At 40.5% G+C, this 19,174-nt stretch overlaps 1 protein-coding gene across 2 annotated transcripts; it reads right to left on the minus strand.

Moving 5' to 3' along the window:
* Positions 1–3,575: 3,575 nt before the first annotated feature.
* Positions 3,576–18,379, minus strand: KCNG3 (potassium voltage-gated channel modifier subfamily G member 3). Of its 2 annotated transcripts, none has more exons than XM_059841158.1 (2): positions 17,672–18,379; positions 3,576–9,100 (listed from the first exon to the last, which is right to left on the minus strand). In XM_059841158.1, exons 1-2 carry the CDS (start codon positions 18,280–18,282, stop codon positions 8,455–8,457), a joined length of 1,257 nt encoding a protein of 418 aa, XP_059697141.1. In that variant the 5' UTR covers positions 18,283–18,379; the 3' UTR covers positions 3,576–8,454. The 2 variants fall into 2 exon arrangements, with proteins under 2 accessions (XP_059697141.1, XP_059697140.1); XM_059841157.1 differs by having other exon boundaries at positions 17,639–18,379.
* Positions 18,380–19,174: the final 795 nt, after the last annotated feature.

The raw sequence follows: 19,174 nt of genomic DNA on the forward strand, positions 1-19,174 counted from the left end.
TCACAGTGTGTAATCCAAAGAAATAGGTGAAAGCTGTTTCCTTAGCAAAGAAGGCAGGTATTAGTTGGTTTCACTTGCCATGTGTGAGTGGTCTGGTGAACTGTTTTTTAGCATAGGTCCTTGAGGGACAGGATGCTCAACTTAAATAGGAATATACTTATAGAAATGAAGTTAGGAGAGCAAAGAACAGGCAGGATGGGATGGCAGACATATGGGCTGGCACTGTGCTTTACTAATACTTGGTGCCAGCACAGAAGCCTGCAGGTATGGCCAGCAGCAGAAAGAAAATGGGGCAGCTAGGAAAAGGGTAAAAGCCAAAAGGTGAAGAAAAAGGGATGGAAAGTGAATCACTTAGAAAGGACTTCATTGCATAGAGCCTTTTGCATTGTTTGGTTTAATATTTTTGACCTCTCCCTAGCCATCTGCTTTATTTTGTTTTTACATTAATCTCCCACCTGCTCTCCATAATATTCCTGTAGTTGGCGTGACAATCCTTAACTCTTAATAAGGATAAATCTCCAAACAGGGAATAAATGTATTAAGTTGTCTTACCTGTATTAAACTGGTTTCTTCAACACAGCAGTGAAAGCCTAGCAGTTTGCAAGGCTGGTAGTTGCTTCGAGCATGACTATTACATGCTGGTGGAAGTGGATCAGCCACTGAAAGTATTCTGTCCAAGCCTGGCTAGTTTGTTTTACAGCTTCTTGGTAGAAACAGCAGTTCAGAGTAATCAACCAAAAAAAGCAAGGAAGTACAAATCTGCAACTGCAACATCCCACTGGTAACACAACTCTCAAGTCCATCCTGTTTGCAGAAGCAGGTGGCCAAAGGCTGATAGGTGACATTACTGTAGAGTTGAGAAGGGAATCGAATGGCTCGTGGGATGTGAAGCACCAGGATAAGACTCTGGACCAAGGATGGAATGAGGATGATTTACACTATTTTGTATTGCTTTGTAAAAGCTTTGCTTTGCATGACTGTTTTTTCCCACTATATATGACATTTATTGTGGAGGAGGAGAGAGCTTTTTATCCTGCACGGAGACAGAGAAATGCATGGACATTTATTCTAAGCAGTCTAATCTGAACTGCATTTCAAATGTGAATGGGACAGTCTGTATGAAGAGAAAGCAAAGGTAACAGCAGGCTGAGTCTGTGGATGTTAATGTTTAACCTTGATGCTTCTTGAGTGAGGATTAGGTGAAAGCAGAAAGAGAAAGGTCTAAGAAAACAAGATAGAGATGCTGAAGTCTACTATAAAGAGGGAAGCAGATGAGTTCATGGTCCTTGGTCTTGTGTTGAGGGCAGCTTGGTATTTATAGTCAAGACTTTGTCTTCTGTAACCCAGATGACAAATAGATTTTCTAAAATAAAACAAAATCTATCTTAGCTAAATTTCATTCACTGCTGGTTACCTGGCTCCCTTGAAGAAGATTTTTCCTTTCAGACATACCTGGTTTTTAAGCCTCTTAAGTCAATGGAGAACAAAAGGCTGCTGTGACCTATGGGCTGAGTTTCTATCAGAACCAAAGAGGTAGAGCTTAAAGACACTGCACCCAAAGGCAGAGATACTCAAGGAATCCATATAAGTTTGAGGGCTATAAGCAAGAATCTCTGGCAGGAGGCCAGATCTGTATTTATTTTAAGTAATTTTCTTAGTGATGCCTTTCTTTTCTGTTACCCTCTGCATGACTGTACTTAGTGAATACATTGTTGGGATTGTTTTTCTCTTTTAATCTTTAAGGGCATGTGTATAATAGAATCCTTTTATAGCATCGAGGATTCAAGATGCTATCTTAATAAATGGCCCCAATTTTACTAATTCATAACATCTCATCAAATGTCATCAAGTTCAAATATTAAACCCTAATGACAGAAATCCTCATTAGGCACTGTGCTGTCTTGGCACAGCCAGTGCAGCTGTCAAGGTCTTCAGCAACACAGAGAGAGAAAACACTGTCTTCTAAGTGCTGCGTTCTCTGTGAGGCTCTCTAAATTGAGGAGAAAAAAACGTATGTCAACACTTAGTACTTAACAGTGTATCAGGCTCACTAGATAAGTTACACTTGTGCTACTGAGAAATGCCATCTTGCTTGTTTGTGCTGTTACATGCTTTGATTCGTGTTTCAGTATTGAATTGTAGGGGTTTGGGGAGCAGCACTGTAATTTCTGATCTGTAGCTGTCGAGTTCTTAGTACAACTGGTCCTCTCTGTGGCTCCTACTTACTACAATATTGGTAAAAAAGCAGTGCAAAAAATATAAAAGCAGAGTGCAGGATTTCTTGAGTGCATGGGTAAGAATTCCAGTAATGAAGTTCTAGATTTCCTAGATTTTCATGATCTTCTTTAGTGTTTTCTTTGTTAAATTATTACTGAAAAAGAGTGTATAAAATGTTCCCCAAGGCAGAAAGAATCAATCTTCTTTTGGAGGATTCTATGCATTTACACATGTTGATGGAAGGTGCAAGTGCTGAGCATATCTGCAAAAAATTAACTGTGTTTAAATATTTTAAAAAACCCTTCTGCTTCCAAATATTTTAGTAGTCCTTTTAGGAAAAACACTTCAAAAATACTTCTGTGAGTATGTGGACATCTGCTTTATTTCTTCTGTTTCTTCTCTGTCTGATTTTATGTAAAATATTTAAAACTAATAAATAACAGAACTAAAAATGCTCTTGATTTCCAAATGAAAAGTCTGTTCATTCTCATAATAATGCAGAGGACTGATACCAGAATAGTTTATCATTCAGTGATCTCTTAAAATATTCAACTTTTTTTTTTTTTCTACAAGAACATTTGTTGTGAAATACTTTTTTTTTTTATTTTTGGAAGTACTTTTGAAATGGCTGCATTTAAAGCATCAACAGAGTATCTCAGATCCATTCACAATAATGCAAGGATTGCACTGCTGAAATTTCTGGTTGTGTTGACATTCCAGACTGAATACTATGTTGATGTTTGCGGTTGGTTTGGGGTTTTATTTTTTAATATTAAAAAAAAAATCAGTGAACTTGAAGCCAAATTCAATCAAGTTTTCCAGATTCATTTTTAAAAATAATCCCTGAGGAATAATATATGTGTTACATGGCTGCTTTTCATTTTGTTTTGACAGTCCATAATTATGATAGATCTTCAGTTGCTGAAGAATTATCCTGTGGATGTTTAACTTTTTGCTTCAGACTTACTTCTGGATCAAATATTTAAATTTTATATTGATTAAAACTCCTGGGTTCTAAATGGCAAACTTCTCAGTAGCCAAAATTGTTAAAGAAACAGTTTTTCCAGAGGTGCAATGCCAATATGAATAGCCATAGAATTCACTTGTTTAAAAGAACACATTTTATAAACATTTGTGTTTTGACCACTAGTCCATTAAATATGGCAACAAGACCAGCAAATTTTATTACATTATTTAATCTAATTAATTCTGTAATCACATAAAACCCTCCACATTTATTATCTTTTCAAATTATAGAGTACATTTTTCTTTACAGATAATCAGACAATATATAAAATTAAGGATCTGTGAAATGATAAACCTTTGCATTTGTAAAGAATAAAGGACTCTAAAATGTGTAGTTGCAAACATTTGTATTTTATTAGTTTGACCAAAGATTTATATTTTTCTTCTTCTGTGGCTCTTAACATTTGTTGTCAAGCAGATTGTCAGTCTTGATTGCTCACTGCAGCTTGTTGATGCTTAACCTGTCTGTTGTCTGAAACACACTCCCTAATTTGTGTTGCACTTTTTTACAGTGAAACCGGTGTTTTGTTTTCCTCCATGTGGGCTGGGGCAGCTTTTCAGCTACTGGAAGCTGTTACAGCTCTAGCAAAGCTAGAAGACTTTTCACACTAAGTCTCTATATTTTAAACAGGTATCTGCTTCATGTAGCAATTTTAATTATCATCACATATCCTGACCTGCATATTTGCTTTTACAAAAAGAACAGAAAATAAGAGCCAGTTTCCTTTTTTTAAATTCAGTGAAAACTTTTTTTATAAAGCAGTATCTTTTTTTGCTATGCATAACTTATTTAACTTTCCAGCAAGTGTCTCCTTAGTAGCTCATCTGAAATATTAATTCTAAAAACTTTGAGTAATCCTGAACCTCTTAGGTGAGATAATTTTCAGAGCACAGCAGACCTTATTCGTTGTGCTGGTTCCCAAGAAACTGACAGGGTCTGGCTGCTGCATTGAGCTGGCTGGTGTGTGCCTATGTCCACTTCCTGGAACGTGTTCAGATCTGATAAGATTTTTGTAGTTGTTACCCAAAAGGGGAGAGACAAGTGTTTTGAACCCATAAGGACTTCAGTTTTACTTTGGAATAGGAACATCAATTCCTTTACAGGCATGAATTGCATACATTATTTGAAAAAGCTGTGCCTTTTCTTTTAAATTCATGGATATCAAGATAGGAACCTTACATCATCAGGATTTTAATCTTTCTCAAACTTGCTGCTATGCACACCAGTTTAACCCACTGTACAATATAAATTAATATCACATTTTTATATGGCTCATCCCTATGCTGATAAGACTGTTTAATATCATCAGTCAACCAAACTAATTTTTATTTTGGTGGGTATTCATCAAGACAATATTGTTTTCAAGCTTTACATCAAGGGAAAGGATAATCTTCCATTCACTGTGATATTTGGGATGATGGTTCATGTAGAACTTTATAAGGAGAATACCCTAGAGAGCTTTCCATTTCAGGGACTTCATTAACGATCAAGTACTTTTAAGTGACACACAGTACCTTGAAGGATTACAGCCAATATATAGTTTCCAATAAATCAGTCCTGGGCTTTGAACCTAGTATTTAATGTATGATTAACCTTGGCAGTTCAGAAGTCATTGATATTGGTTTCCATTTTAGATGAACCAAAATGCTTGATCACAATTGTACAAGCTGTCTTCATTTTTCTCCAGTTTCATTATATTTGTGTTTCATCTAATTTGTGAATGTTTCCAAGAGAAACTGCCCATCAAGTCTTTTGTTGTATAGGGTTCAAACATAGAGAGATTAGAGATGAGCCAGCTTGCCTTCACTTGGCTTTTGGCTTTGAAATGCTGCACTTTGAAATAGAGTGCGGCACCCCATGTCTGCATAAACACAGTTTCCAGAAAATTCTATAAAACAATTTCAACTGTTTTAAAATATGCTTATTTTTGACTTCACATATAATTAATATTTTGTAAAGTTTCACTAAAAAACCACTGGTCTGTTGAAAATAAGATTACATACATTACTAGAAGTCAGGCATCCTAATTACCCTATAAAATTCTGATTTAAGGCTACCATGAAGATTACTTTATTTCAACTTGGTTTGTAAGGAAAATAAAGTCTACACACTGATAACCATACAACAATAAAAAGAGAAAGAAAAAAAAACTAACCCAAAAAACCCACAAACAAACAAACACCAAAAAACCCACTGCAGGATCTCTCCTTTGTGGGCTTATATACAGCAGTTTGAAAATATTTTATTATAACTCAAATTAAAAAAGAACATTAGGTCATTCTTTTCACATTTTGCCATATAAAAATTGAACACAAACTGTTCAAAAAATCATAGAATGACTTAAGATAATTTCTACAGACTTACTCCTTTACACAGTTATTTTCATTAGATTTATGTTTTTTACACTGGGAAAGGATTCTTCATCTAAAAACCACTTCATAAAGGATGAAACATTTTGTTTGTATACCATATATAGCCTGGATCGTTGAAAACTTCCTGTCCTTAATTGCTTATGCAAAAATGATTCATGGTGCAAATTGGTATTCACAAGTTATTATGTGCATTAATTTATGTTTTTCATTTGTACAGGCATCTAAAGATTAGATTTATAGGTTGTGCTGAAACACATTTTATTTTGTCTCGAAATCAAGATTGCAACATACTTTATATTCACATTCTGTATGGATTTTAGGCTGTTGTCATCATGATGATGGTTTGGGTGTTTTGTGGAGGAGGGTTGTATCTTAGAGTATTGGTTTGATTAAATAAAATACATAGACAAAAGACAAAGTAAGTTTTAAGAGGTTCTGTGACAAACAGTATTTTTCCCAAGCATTCAAAACTGCACATGAAAATCTGTAGGGCTAAGTTCTTAGGTGGGGTCTTTAACCTATTTTAGCTAAAAAAATAAATTTAAAAGAATTTAAAAATTGGAGCAAAATAGAAAAAAAAAAGCAGTTTTATACTTATAAATGGTTTTGATATTGTCAAAATAACTTTTCATTAGAAGATGGAAATGTCATTTTCTTCAATGTCTATGTTTGGATTAAAGTCTGTAATTTTAATTTTTTCAAGGAAATTTTTTGTGAGGAATAAAAAAACCCCAAACATTTCAACTGACTATAATATATAATATATGCAGGATATATATAGGTACACATGCAGGAATACAGAGCCAGCAGCTCCACGGCTGTAAAACATCTAAGTGTCTCTGAAGTCACAACTTGCCTAACTAACATCAGCTGTGAATCTCACTTAAGAAAGAAATTTTGCTGATCTCATATTCACCTCTCTGTGGAATGCTGGAGCAGGTTTCTGAGCAACATGATTTTGATAGAAAAGGCATAAATATATAATAGTGTAGGGAAGTACAGAGCTAACCTTTAAACATACTAGTGGCAAGAAACAGAGGTTGATGGCTGTAACAGCACTCAACAATGGAGTCTTGAAGGGAAAGTCAAGCTTGTCTGTAAGAAGGCTACTAAAATTCTTTCCAGGTCTTCAGAAAAACTGTGATTGCAATGTATTTCTTAAAGACTACTTAAGACTAAGACTATTTAAAATAATAATGACTCTTTGAGGTCTCAGGGAAGAACTTTCAATATACTGGTTACAGATGTGGCAGGTTTATTTGAGTGAGCAATATCAGGGATGTGTTTTCTAGGTGGTATTCATTTCACTTCTAAAGCCTTTCACAGTTACATATATAAAAGATAAAAGATGCCTCTACAGCACAGTAAGAGTAAATGCAGTATTTTCAGGCAAGCACACAAATTCCAGCTGTGCTGATGACTCTGAACTTTCATGTTAGCATGAAAGCTCCCTGTTGATGTTTATTGGTACCCAAATTTATAAAGCTGTACCTTGACGTGTTTTAGTATCTAACTGCACATTTCTATATAGCAGCCTTTCAGAATTATACTGAACAATGCTATTAAGCAGTACTACACAAGAAATGTAGTGAACTATATTTCAGAACCTGACTTGATTCGTTTTCATTTTCTAGTAACGTTGGAGAATACACCATTTTGCCAAGTGCAACTCACACTTCTATATTTTACTTTCTTTGGTATGCTCTGGACTTTTTACAGTTGTTTTTAAAACTTCCATTGAGGTATATCCTTCAGTAAGGACTGGAGAATTTAAGATGATGAAGAGTCCCATCTGACAGGGAGCAGGTACTCTTGTTTTCCAGTGCTTGCTCCAGGCCATTTCAAATGATGAAATCTTACAATTTGTCTTAAGAGAACTCTCACTATGATACCTATGTTTAAGATATGTGGGGCAGGGAGGAGTTCAGGGAGGGACAATCTGTGCTTATGAGAATGTAACTTCAGGTGGATGGAGTTGAGCTGAATGTATATAAAATTTGAAGAGCTCCCCCACTAACCTACCAGGAAATATATATCTATCAATCCCTGATTTCTTATGCTGATCTTTGTAAAATGCAATGCTTGCTTCCACTTACAGTTTGGTTCCAGAGAAGAAATTAATTGATACCTAAAGAAGTCCTTGCTTACAACATTTGGAGGTTCACTTCTTGCACTTCTTTGTGAACTCTCAAATTCAGAGAAATGCCACTGACTTCACTGGGTTTACAGAAGATTTGTGTGCTTCCTCAAAGGTCAGAATCAGGCCTCAAGGTTCTTTTTGTCCTACAGACCTATATTCTTTATCTTTCCTGAGTCACACAACCAGCTCTACTTCGTTGCAAAGCACAAAAGTAGCAGTGATTCTCCTTCAGCATATAATTTGGTTATCTGAGTTAAGAGTGGACATACTTCAGGCAAGAAGCTATCAATGCCCCTGTGAGGCATTTAGATATTGGAATATTTGAAAAACTTCTGCTACACATTGCTTAGAATGGTTTAGGACATAATTACAGGAATGACATCTCAGTGTTACGCCCATTTTTTGTTCTGCTTTTTTTGTGGGAAGGCAAACTGAACACCAAACTGGTCTGGTTGAGGACTTCTGAATCCTCTTTGGTTAATTTTGTTCTCTCCAATTTGAAACATCACTCCCTCTCCTTGCAAGGTGCTCAAGGCAGATGGACATCCTTCCTGTCTGAATGGTGACGGGCTTTCTTCGGGCTGGTGAGAATGTTGTTCCACAGGACCATCCAGTCAAGGAGGACACGCGAAGGGACCTTCCACCGTTCTCTTCTAAGACAAAGCTTAGCAAGTGAGTACAACAGAATGCAAGTTGGGTCAATTTAAGAATTCAGCCGAGAGGCTTCTACTGTACCTAGCAGATCGGAACTTGAGCTCATGGTAGCATTGCACAAAGCTGTGATAAATGAAAGTGATTGGCAGGGCTAATAAAACGATGCCACTAACCACACAAATTCCTCCAAGAATCCTTCCTGGTACAGTGATGGGACACATGTCACCGTAACCAACTGTGGTCATCGAGATGATCACCCACCAACAAGCAGCAGGAATGCTGGCATAATCCTTATTCTTTGTTCCCAAGTCCAGCCCATTTTCAAGAAGCTGTGAAAGTGCACTGAAAATTGCCATAGCAACACAGATAAAGACAAGTAGCATCACCATCTCTCTGTAACAACGCTTCAGAGTCAGACCAAGTGTTTGAAGGCCAATGAAATGACGGGCCAGTTTAATCACCCAAAAGATTCTCATCATTCTTAAGACCCTCAAGGTGACTCCAGCCCTCTGAAGCTGTGAATTTTCCCCTGTGAAAACTGTCATTAGAACAGAGATGTAGTAAGGAGTAATTGCCAGCAAATCAATGATGTTGAGAGGTCTTCTGACAAACTCACACTTGTTTTTGGAGACGATGAACCTCACAATGCATTCTGCAGTAAACCAGCCTATGCAGATAGCTTCAATTATCCTGCCAAAAGAAACAAAGGACAGCATTTATGCTCGGTGCAAAGTCTTCAGGGGATGTTTTGTTTGTTCACAGATATTACCAGAGTGACACTTAGACTTTCACAAACAACAAACAGAAAGCCATGCCATCCTTATCCTGCACATGGCACTGGATTTCAGCAATTCACCTGAGGATCTAGTGAGAGTTTAAACTGATAATTGCTAAGAACTCACTCACTGATCATTTTCTTTGAATGACAGATTGCTACTAGTCATAGTATTGGGCAAATATGCCCACAAAAACTGGAATCTTACAGGACATGATGGGACATCAATGCCAGTGTGTAACCTTATCTAGGACAGCTGGGTTTGGATTTGTTGTTGTTGTTTTGGGGGATTTTTTTTTAATTTTTACAAGTCTGTGAGGCCTGATCGACTTGGGAATGCCAAAGGTTGTAGATCAGTGAACTGTCTGGTTATGAACAGTAATGTATAGAAGCAGACTGCTAAACCAAAATGGAAGTGCAGATGGAACAGGCAGATCTAAGTATTTGCATTGGATGATTCATGCATATTAGTTCTTTAGGAACCAACCTAAACCAATCTATCTGATCTGCATCCCAAACAGGGGCTTACCTACATTTAGACCTATATAGGTATTGCCACTATACAGATATTTTATTTCCCAGTACTGCATCCATAAAGTACTAAGCTTGTGTTCTCCCATTTACTATGCCCTGCATTACTGAATATTCTCTTTTGCTGTAAATGTAAGTTACCTAAACTACATTGCAGCAAAAATATCATGGTTAACAGATGTGAAGGTAATAGGCAAGATCCTCTTCTTGCCAAATGCAGAAGAAACCCTGGAAGAGGATTTCAGTATGTTCTTAAATATTTTCAAGTCCCACTGCATTGAGTGAGATTTGAGAATATCTCAACTTGAAACCAGTGGAAGGTAGAAACAGAAGGTAAAAATGTCACTCAAATATTATTTGGTAACTGTTGTGCACGTGGTCACAAATCTCCCTAAGACTTCAGACTGTGCTCACTTTTTTAATATATGAGGGCATGGAAGCTAACCTTCCCCTCATTTCTCCATTTATCTTTTTAACCAACAGTTTAAGCAAAGAAAAAGCTCATCACTGATGCCTTCTCTTATCAACAGCTCTGAAGCCAAACTGGTGTGAGATCAGAGATTCAAAAACACTGCCAGGAAATACAACCAGAGTTTTTCGCTACTGCAAGGGCTCCAACAAGGTAATGTCTGTTGAAACATTTTGATTTGCAAGTGAAAATCCAACTGTCATTTCAAACCTAAAATTTTTCTTCCCTAACACATCTGCATAATTTCTTACCAGTTCTGAAATCTATTGTTATTAATAAGATAGTGGCCTGTTAGAAAGATTCTTCTCTAACTGATGTAATTTTAGACTCTTTAACTTTTTCACAGATTTTTACACACTAAAATTTTATTTATTTTTCATTATTTTTTTAATTAATTCTCTTTAATTTTAAGCTAAAACTGGAAGAAACAGTAACAGTCACTTGGTGTAAAGTCATAAGGTACATTGTTATTTTAGCCACAGTAAATTTAAATGAACATAAATTAATTACTTATATATTTAGTCAGTTAAAATTGGACCATATTTTTCCTTTTTTCTTACAAATAACAATGGAAGTTCTGAAAGCAAGTGGCCTTTCTTCATAAAGGGCTTTGAGAACACTAGCTCATGTTAGTACCTTTTGATGGAAAGACTTGAAATTCAAAACCAGTTTGCTCTTAAGAATTAGGTGTTCTCTTAAAAATTAAGCTTTTTGAAACTTCCTTTATGTTAGGAAAAAAAAAATTAAGGAAAAAAGTTTAATGGGTAAGTTCTTTTAAATCCTTTTTTACTTATGGTGAGGAAATCCCTAAGATTTCCCCAGTATAATCAATCAGCAAGATCATGGTAATGGACAAACTGATGATGTCTAAATGTACTTATATGTTGTCTAGTTGAGATCTCAAGTAACAATTAAAAGAGAATAGAAAGTTGCAGTCAGGAATAGTCAACAATTCCAACAGACTATTTCTTTGCATTTTATGAGATTTCTCTGGTAGTGTTGTCTGTCTCCTATGACATAAAGCATTTAAATGAAAAAAAATTTTGTAATTATATAATTTACAGCTTTTTCCCTTGTTATTTCCTCCTGATGCCCTGATAATGTCAGAAATGTGACTCTTCCATTTTGTCACCCCTTAGGCAGGTTATCTCTGGGTTGAGATTTAAGGAAGTCAGGTCCTGATCGTTGTGATACAGTAGAAATTTTCTTCATGAATCAATATCGATTCAGTGGTCATATAACTTTGGGGAATAGTTGTACAAGTAAAAGTCCATGAAATATGGTCAATCCATTGCTTTACTCTGGCAGCTCCTGGGACAAGAAATACTGTAAATCAGATATACTTCAGTAAGAAGGACTGAAAAAGTATTTTTTTGTAGAACAGATTTGAAGTGAGCTAAGGAACATCATTGGTGCAAAAATGACAAAGCGAGATCAAGGCAGTGGGGGATACATTAATGCCATTCCATTTTAGCTTGCACTTCCACTTCTCCATTTTGCATCCATCCTTCTTTCCCCTGGCTGGGGAGAAGATAATGAAGAAGGGTGTCTCTTATTTTTTTCCTTCCTCTACTTACTTTTCAGCCATCAGTGAAACATTTTTCATTTTTCCTCTCTTGTCACTCCTTTTTTGCCTGTGTAGATGGATTTTGGCAGTACTGGTGAATCATACAAAAATGAGTGCTTTGGTGAGAAAAACTAGAAACCTCTGGCATGTAGGGAAATCTGGAGTGCTGCATTCTACATTTCCACTTTCAGATCAAATCTCCCTCTCCTTGCAGTGACTTATCTATATAGTTAACCTTATCAGTGGATAAATAACATCTAATAAGGAAAGCAATTTTAACAGTTAGTCCTTAAGAGAACTTAACAGCGTATGAAGTTAAAGCCAAATAAAAGGCATATACTCAGAAGACTAAAGTACCTGTATTTTTCGTAATCAATTCTTAAAATATTTTCTGCATATTCACAGGACAGACTGCTTTTACTGCCTATATTTGGAATAATGCTGTATTAAAGTCTATAACTATATAATTAAATAGTGCCTTTATTTCGTAAAAATCTAGTACCTGCTTTATAAACTTCCATCCCAATTTTTGGTTGGTTGGGTTTTTTCAGTTTTAAAATAGCTGGTATCCAAAAGGTAGAGGGGTAATTAAAAACAAAGTAATTAAGTATTTCCTCGAAGATTCCCCACAAATTTTATAAATAATCACAGAAAATACTGAGTCCTAATTTTTATTCAGTTACAGGCTATTTGTGTTCAAATTTACTCTTCATTGTCCCAGACTGAAGCACATGAAAGACAGTTTTTCTCACAAAATTTTAAGCTGCTTGGTACTTAGCAGTCTTTCAAGATTGCTCTAATGAATCTTTTGTCCATAAACAGAAAATCAAGCCTTTGTAAGCCTCATTCCTACTGTAATCCCATCACTGTTCAGTTTTCTGTTTCATATGATAGTACATTGTACACAAAGTAGCTTGTTCTCAGAATAAGCTACTTTGTGTACAATGAGTTAAACCATTTCAGAAATCATCTTTTTCAATCACTAACAAGTTTAGTTTGTTATTACTAAAAAAGAAAACTGTGTTGTAACTATCTTAGAATTCCAACTTAGCAATATTCTTTGCCTCTGCTTGCCAATTCATATACTTTCAATATCCCCTGGTAAGTTGGTTGAAATTGAGCCAAAATATTCCTTAGTGGCATTATTATCTATTAAGCTTGTAAATAAAACATACACAGCAACAGGACACACGAGGAAAACAGATGATATGATTAAAGACTGTATATGACAGGATTAAAGACTGTCAGCCCTGATTTCTTAAATTGTTGCTAAATCCTATTTCTATGTAAAGCACATTAAACCAAAAAATGTCCAAGCAGTAGCTGGAATGATCAAATTCCTGCTCAGGAAGACTCCTAAGTGATTTCAGCAAATGTTCAGAGTTCCTTAATCCTTTTGAAATCAAGGGCTTCCTTCTCACTATAAACTGTGGAGTAAAGGCTACAGAGCAGTTAGTTCCCCTGAATTAAAAACCCTGCTGGCTTTTTTTTTTCCTATTCTGTCCCTGCTTTGGTAAAAATTATATGTTGTCATGCATTAAACTCTAGTGCTTTGTGTGGGAGGCTGTAATGACCCATCACTCCCCAGGGAAGGGGCAAATGCCTTTCACAGCTCGAAGAGGCAACCCGGATACAAACATCTTGAGCCCAGAGATCCTCAGCATCTTTACCCTCTGTGTTGAACATGACTTGCACCTAGCCCTGGTGAGTTTAAGGCTTGGCTGTGCCCAGGCAGTGATATAGATCTGTTCTTCGTTTCACCTCTATTTTTCAAAGAACTGGTAAATTCAAAAGAAGAATCCATGCCTGTGTTTTTAACCTAGGTCTTTGGTTCCATTCTTTACCTTCAGCCCACTGTTCTAACCTAAAACCAGCAAAATTGTGGTATTCAAGTTAGATCTTGTCCAGGAAAGGAGTTCTTACTGTTTTTTGAAGAGGTGTTAAACATGGACATTCAGGTGTTCTGAAATTCCACTGCTATAAAGAAATAATATTTTTTGTATGTCTAAAATTCAGATGCAGTTTTTTAGGCCGATATTTTGCAAAGATTAAAAAAAGCCCACGGGCTCTTGATGAAAGATGCTGTTTGGAGAAACTGCCGTGTTTATTTGCTTTTGCTTAAGAACACAGAAATCATGTAGGCTTGATAAGTCAGTGATTATTTCAGTACAAACCTAATCATGATTATCAAATGGAAAGGGGACAACCATCTCTTCTTAGTGCTAACAAGCTGCTTGTATTCAGCATCAGAAAAATAGTTTTAAGGCAGGTAGATAGAACTGTGTTGGCAGTAAGTCAAGCAGCTTCAAATGATTTCCTATTACAGGCTTGAGAAGCTCTCCCTAGAAGATTACACTCCCAATCAGTGTATGGACAGGTCCCTGAGCAGAGACTCACAGTATGCATCTGTTGGCACAGTTCAGAGGACAGCAAAGATGACTTGAAATTGCCAGAAGCAACAGAAGGCTTTCCTGCTGTCTGCTCCTAAACTCTGCAAATCTAATGCAAATCTTTAGCTCTGATAAGTGGAACTTGCCAAGGCAGGGAATGGAGCAAAAATCTTAGAATGAAATAGATTTAATAACTCATCCCTCATCCTGAGAACAGGCCTGGGAAAGGCAATTCCTCTGCAATCAGGGAATTGTATTTCAGTGTCTGTAATATCTGTGAAATTCCGAGGTCAGATTTCCCATCCCTCTCTCCTTGAATAAAGCTTTCTCCTGGAGTTCTCTGTTGCCTTCTAAAGCATGCTATCCCAAAGGATCGGAAATAACCATGGGCTGTTCATCCTTTGAGAGTGTGGTCACCATGGAAAGGCATAACAACGTAATGGCTTGTGAAAAAAAGTTTGGTGGATTTAATTCATCTTCTGCTGAAGGGGTGTTCATACATGTTCATATCCGGTGTTAGCTGGCAGCCCCAGGAGTCCTCACTGCAAACCTCATTTTTTGTAGATGCCAGAATTAGTGACCCCCTCACTTGCTGAGAAGATGTCCAGGTAAGCTGAAGGCACACTGCTGGTCAGCTGCTTTCAGTGCAGCTGTCCAAAGCAGTTCTGGGAATGGTTATCATGGGAGTCAGCCACAGAAATTGTCCATGTGGCACCTTTCTCACATAACACACTGAGGCAAGGGCAGGGGGGCTTATTGTGAGAGACTGAAAGTATCAGAGTTGCTGAGTTTCCTGAGGTGTTCTCACCCCGTGGCTTATGCTGAGCTGAATAACCCACTACATCCAAATCTACAGACTAAGGAATTCTAGATTAGCCCATTAAATTTTCACTCCTAAAACTTCTCAAAATACGTTTTTGGAATAACATACAATTTTCATATTAGTAATTAGTGCCATGTGAGACAAAACTCACTTGTGTACAGCAGTAGGGTAACAATTTCTCTTGGGAAAAAAAATTAAATTTTTGTATTACTATGTTAGATAGAATTCCTTTATTTTGATGAAGAATGTTGCTTAATAAACAAATGACAGAATTTGGTTAAAATGTATCAGAAACAAGTGGACAGATTTTTAGAAAGCTCACCTAAAATAGACTGATTGCCAGAGTATGCAATCCCAGAAACTTCCATAGGATTTCTGTGGTCAGGCTTTCAAATAAATCACTTAGCTACTTAAGTTTTGCAAACCCAACTATTTTTAACTGGGCATGTTAGGTCCAGTGCTATGGCACATGTCAGTAGTGATAACTAAACTGGACAGCTCACTTAAAAGCAGCTGTAGCTAACACACTCTTTTCCAGCTATAACAGACTTTTGTGCAATGAAGCAGCATGTGCAAAAGAGAGGAGTGGCTCCACCTTGGTGGTCACCTGTGGACAGAGAGGCACACATTTGTGTCTGTTTTCCAGGTGTTTGCTATCAGATTGGAATAGGTTTCTGTGCAGTCAGTGCATAGGTTAGATGACCCAGCCTACACTGGCGCTTACATGTGACAGACTTTTGTGACATGGCTAGAAACTTTTCAGCTGGTAGAAACTTTCCTATTTTTTTGTTGCAATAACATGGAGTACTACAGCTGGTACAGAAGAAACTCAGCCCATTATTGGTAGTTGTCCTTCTGGTTCTAAAAGGAGCCTTCACTGCCCTGGGAACTGTTTGCCTAAACTGCACCTTACAAGTACTCAGGACCTTATCCTTCTAACACCTGGTATACAAGATGCAATCGTTCAGAAGAGTAAAATTAGGATCTTGAAGACAAAGGCACTATGAAAGAAAAATTACACATCCTATGCCATGTTCCTCTGCAAGCTGACCTCTTTCTTGCAAGAGAAAACTTGTGGTTGATTCCCACACCATGAAGACATGAACAAAGACATGACCGATGTGGTTAATGCTGTTGTAGTGTTGCATCTATTTTCCCATGCCTCCTGGGAGTATCTCAGCAATTTGCTGCTGTACAGAGGTCACCCACAGAAGCTCCTCTTTGAAATAACCTTGCTAAGCTTTTTAACTGAAAGAACCTTTAGGACCCCCTTTTGACATATCTGAATCTAAGCAGGAATCAACAGCTTCTCACTCTGCATCTGCTTTCTTTTTGTTCATACAATTAATTCTTTGGCTCAACTACAATGAGAAATACAGGTGCAGTTTTCCATTAAGCTAATGGAAACTATGAAAATACTTTCCAAGGAATTAATCTGGCTACTAAGATATAATATATCACATTCCAATTAACTCTATGGTAAAAGATGATGATTTCATAATGACAAGGCTGCAATTTCACGGTAGTGCCCTTTTAAAAGAGCAAAAGCTGAAAACTTTTTTTGAATATCCTGTCTCTTTTTAAAAAAAAAGGGAGAAGCTAGCAAATACCAGAAATGTTTACTTCTTTCTTTATATGTCAGTCTTATTTATTGAAGAAATTCTACCAGACTGGTCTCAATTTTGTTCTCTAGGGAACAGGGAAGAGGAAGGAGAGAGAGAGAGAGAGAGGGAACAGAAGAGTGCAAGAGTTGCATCAATGTAACTCTAATCTGAGGTCACAAGAAGATAGAAAAGGGTTTGTTCTTACTAGTAAGGCTCGGGATTGAGCCTTATACCCCATGTCCTATTTTCTGCAACTGTTTTGCAGTGTTTATTATGCTTAAAGGAAATGTAAACATCTGTTACATTTATACACTGGGGTGCATTTGCAAGAGCTTGATGTACAGTTTGATCATCTCCTGTGTTCCCCACATAGAGAATCTGAGATGTAAAGGGAGGAGTGGGGGTAAGGCTGTTCCCACGTCCAGGATTTTACCGGAGCACAATCGTAACAGACACTGCATCTGCTCTAGCAGGAGGACCTCTACGAATACATGCAGAGTACTTACAGGATTTATCTTTTCTCAAAGGAAAAGATAAGGGAATTGCATTATTTTGGGGGATTATTTTCCTTTTTTTTTCCCCCCCCCCCCCCACAATCGTAAGGCATAAATTGATTTCCGGAGTGTCTGAAGTTCTCTGTGTGGTCCCGTGTCTCCTTAAAGGGGGCAATAAGAGCTCCAAGAACCTTCACGGAGGGAAGCACCCTCCCTAAGAACAGGAGCCGTATCCCGATGGCCCCGCTCCGCTGCCAGCCTGCCCAGAGCCGAGCTTGCCGCCGGCCCCAGCCCGCCTGCAGCGCGGCCGCTCCGGGCGTCCCCCGCCCGTCCCCTGCGCTCGGCGCCACGGGTGCCCGGCAGAGCCCGGGGGAGCCGGAGTTGCGGAGCAGCGCCACTCCCCCGACACCCCGACATCCCTCCCCGGGCCCCAGCTCAGGGCCGGGGTTTCAAGGCGCGCAGACGATCTCCGCCGGTGGAGCTACAGCCACGGACCGTCAAGACAAGGGGCAGGAAGGACACACTGGACGGGACACACGGGGACCGGACAGCGGGAAAATAAAGGATCCTCCTACCCTGAGGGCTCCCTCACTGACTCTGCTGTGTACCTGCTCTGCTCCTCCACGCTGCGATTCTCCGGCGCCCGCCACTCGGGCAAGGTGCTGGCGCACAGCACCACCATGGACACAATGACGAAGAGGATGGAGACGGTGGCCAGGACCTGGGCGGCCACGGAAGACGTGGGCTCCTCAAAAGTCCTCCTCATCCTCTCGAGCCACTTCCTGCCCTCGGGTCCCGGTGGCCGCCGGCCCTTGCCCTCGGGGCCGCCATTCGGCTCCTCCGCCGCGTAGTAGGTGCACGTCTCGGACATGCGGTCGTCGAGGCGGCGCTGGCAGCAGTAGTCGAGGTGGGAGCCCTCCAGCCCCCAGTAGATCATCTCGTTGTAGAAGGAGAGCTCGCACATGTGCGGCACGAAGCGCAGGTGGCCGTGCCGGACGTACAGCATGATGAAGCCGAAGGCCTCCGAGTGCCTGTCGAAGAAGTACTCGTTCCGCTCCCGGTCGTAGTCGTCGCACACCTCCAGAACGTCCTGCTCCGAGAGGCAGCCGTGCAGGCGGCTCACCCGGCGCAGCGGGAAATCCTTCAGCACCTCCCGGGAGAAGGAGTACCGGGTGCCCCCGACGTTCAACACCACCGAGGGACCGCGGCCAAAGTTCATGGCTTGGGCGGGACGGAGGAGGGGAACGGCGGGCAGGGCAGGGCGGCGAGGCGGGGGGCAGCGCGGGCGGCAGCGGCTGCCCCGGCTCCGGCTCTGCGCGCACCGCTGGCGGCTCCCGCTCGGCGACGGGGCGGGCAGCGGGCGGGGAGGGAGGCAGGGAGGGAGGGACAGCGGGAGAGACGCGGCCGCGGGCGCCCCAGCGGCCGCGCAGGAGCGGAGCGGGGCGATGCCGCTCACAGGTGCGGGCGCGGCTCAGCGCCGGCGGGCGGGCGCCTCCGCGGGGCCCCGCCGGGGCGGGAGCGGAGGCGCGGCCGCGGGCATGGCAGGGCCGGGGAGCTCCGCGCCCGGCGCCGCTCCGCCGCGCTCCGCCGGTGCCGGCTGGCGGGCGAACGAGCGAGGGGCGGTGCGGCGACGGCGGGGTGGGGACACGCCTCCTGGCCGCCCGCGCACACGGAGCGGAGCGGGACTCCCGCTGCCCCCCGCCCTCCGGGCGCCCCTCCCCGCCCCGGGTTTGGGCAGCGCGGGGGCCCGCCAGCCCCACTGTCCGCCCCTCCAAGCGGCGCTGGCTCGAAGTTGTCCGCTAAACGCAAGTAACACTTTGTGGGCGTTTTCCCCCCCATCAAGGAAAGCTCCAAGTGAAGTGTGTGAGCGCGATGCAGCTCGCTCCTTGTTCGCGGCAGCCGACGGCCAGCGCCTGTCTTTCCCGGCTCGTTTGTTTGCCCGCCGGGGCGCCGGGCGGTCCCGGTGCCCGGCAAGGGCAGGGCGGCGGCGGGCTTCCCTGCAACCCGCAGGGTTCTTGTCACAGCCCATCCACCCCGGCCCTCCGCCGTCCACATCTGGATAGTGACTCTTCTCTTTTTCCTCCTCAGATAGTGCATGGACACCAGGAAGA

This window comes from Haemorhous mexicanus, chromosome 3 (assembly GCF_027477595.1).
Source record: "Haemorhous mexicanus isolate bHaeMex1 chromosome 3, bHaeMex1.pri, whole genome shotgun sequence".
Classification (NCBI taxonomy): domain Eukaryota; kingdom Metazoa; phylum Chordata; class Aves; order Passeriformes; family Fringillidae; genus Haemorhous; species Haemorhous mexicanus.

Coding starts and splice junctions, on each gene's coding strand:
- KCNG3 (XM_059841157.1), bottom strand. CDS start 18,282: ATGAACTTTGGCCGCGGTCCCTCGGTGGTGTTGAACGTCGGGGGCACC. Junction 9,101..17,638: donor TCAGTGAGGGAGCCCTCAGG/GTAGGAGGATCC, acceptor TTCTTTTGGCAG/GATAATTGAAGCTATCTGCA.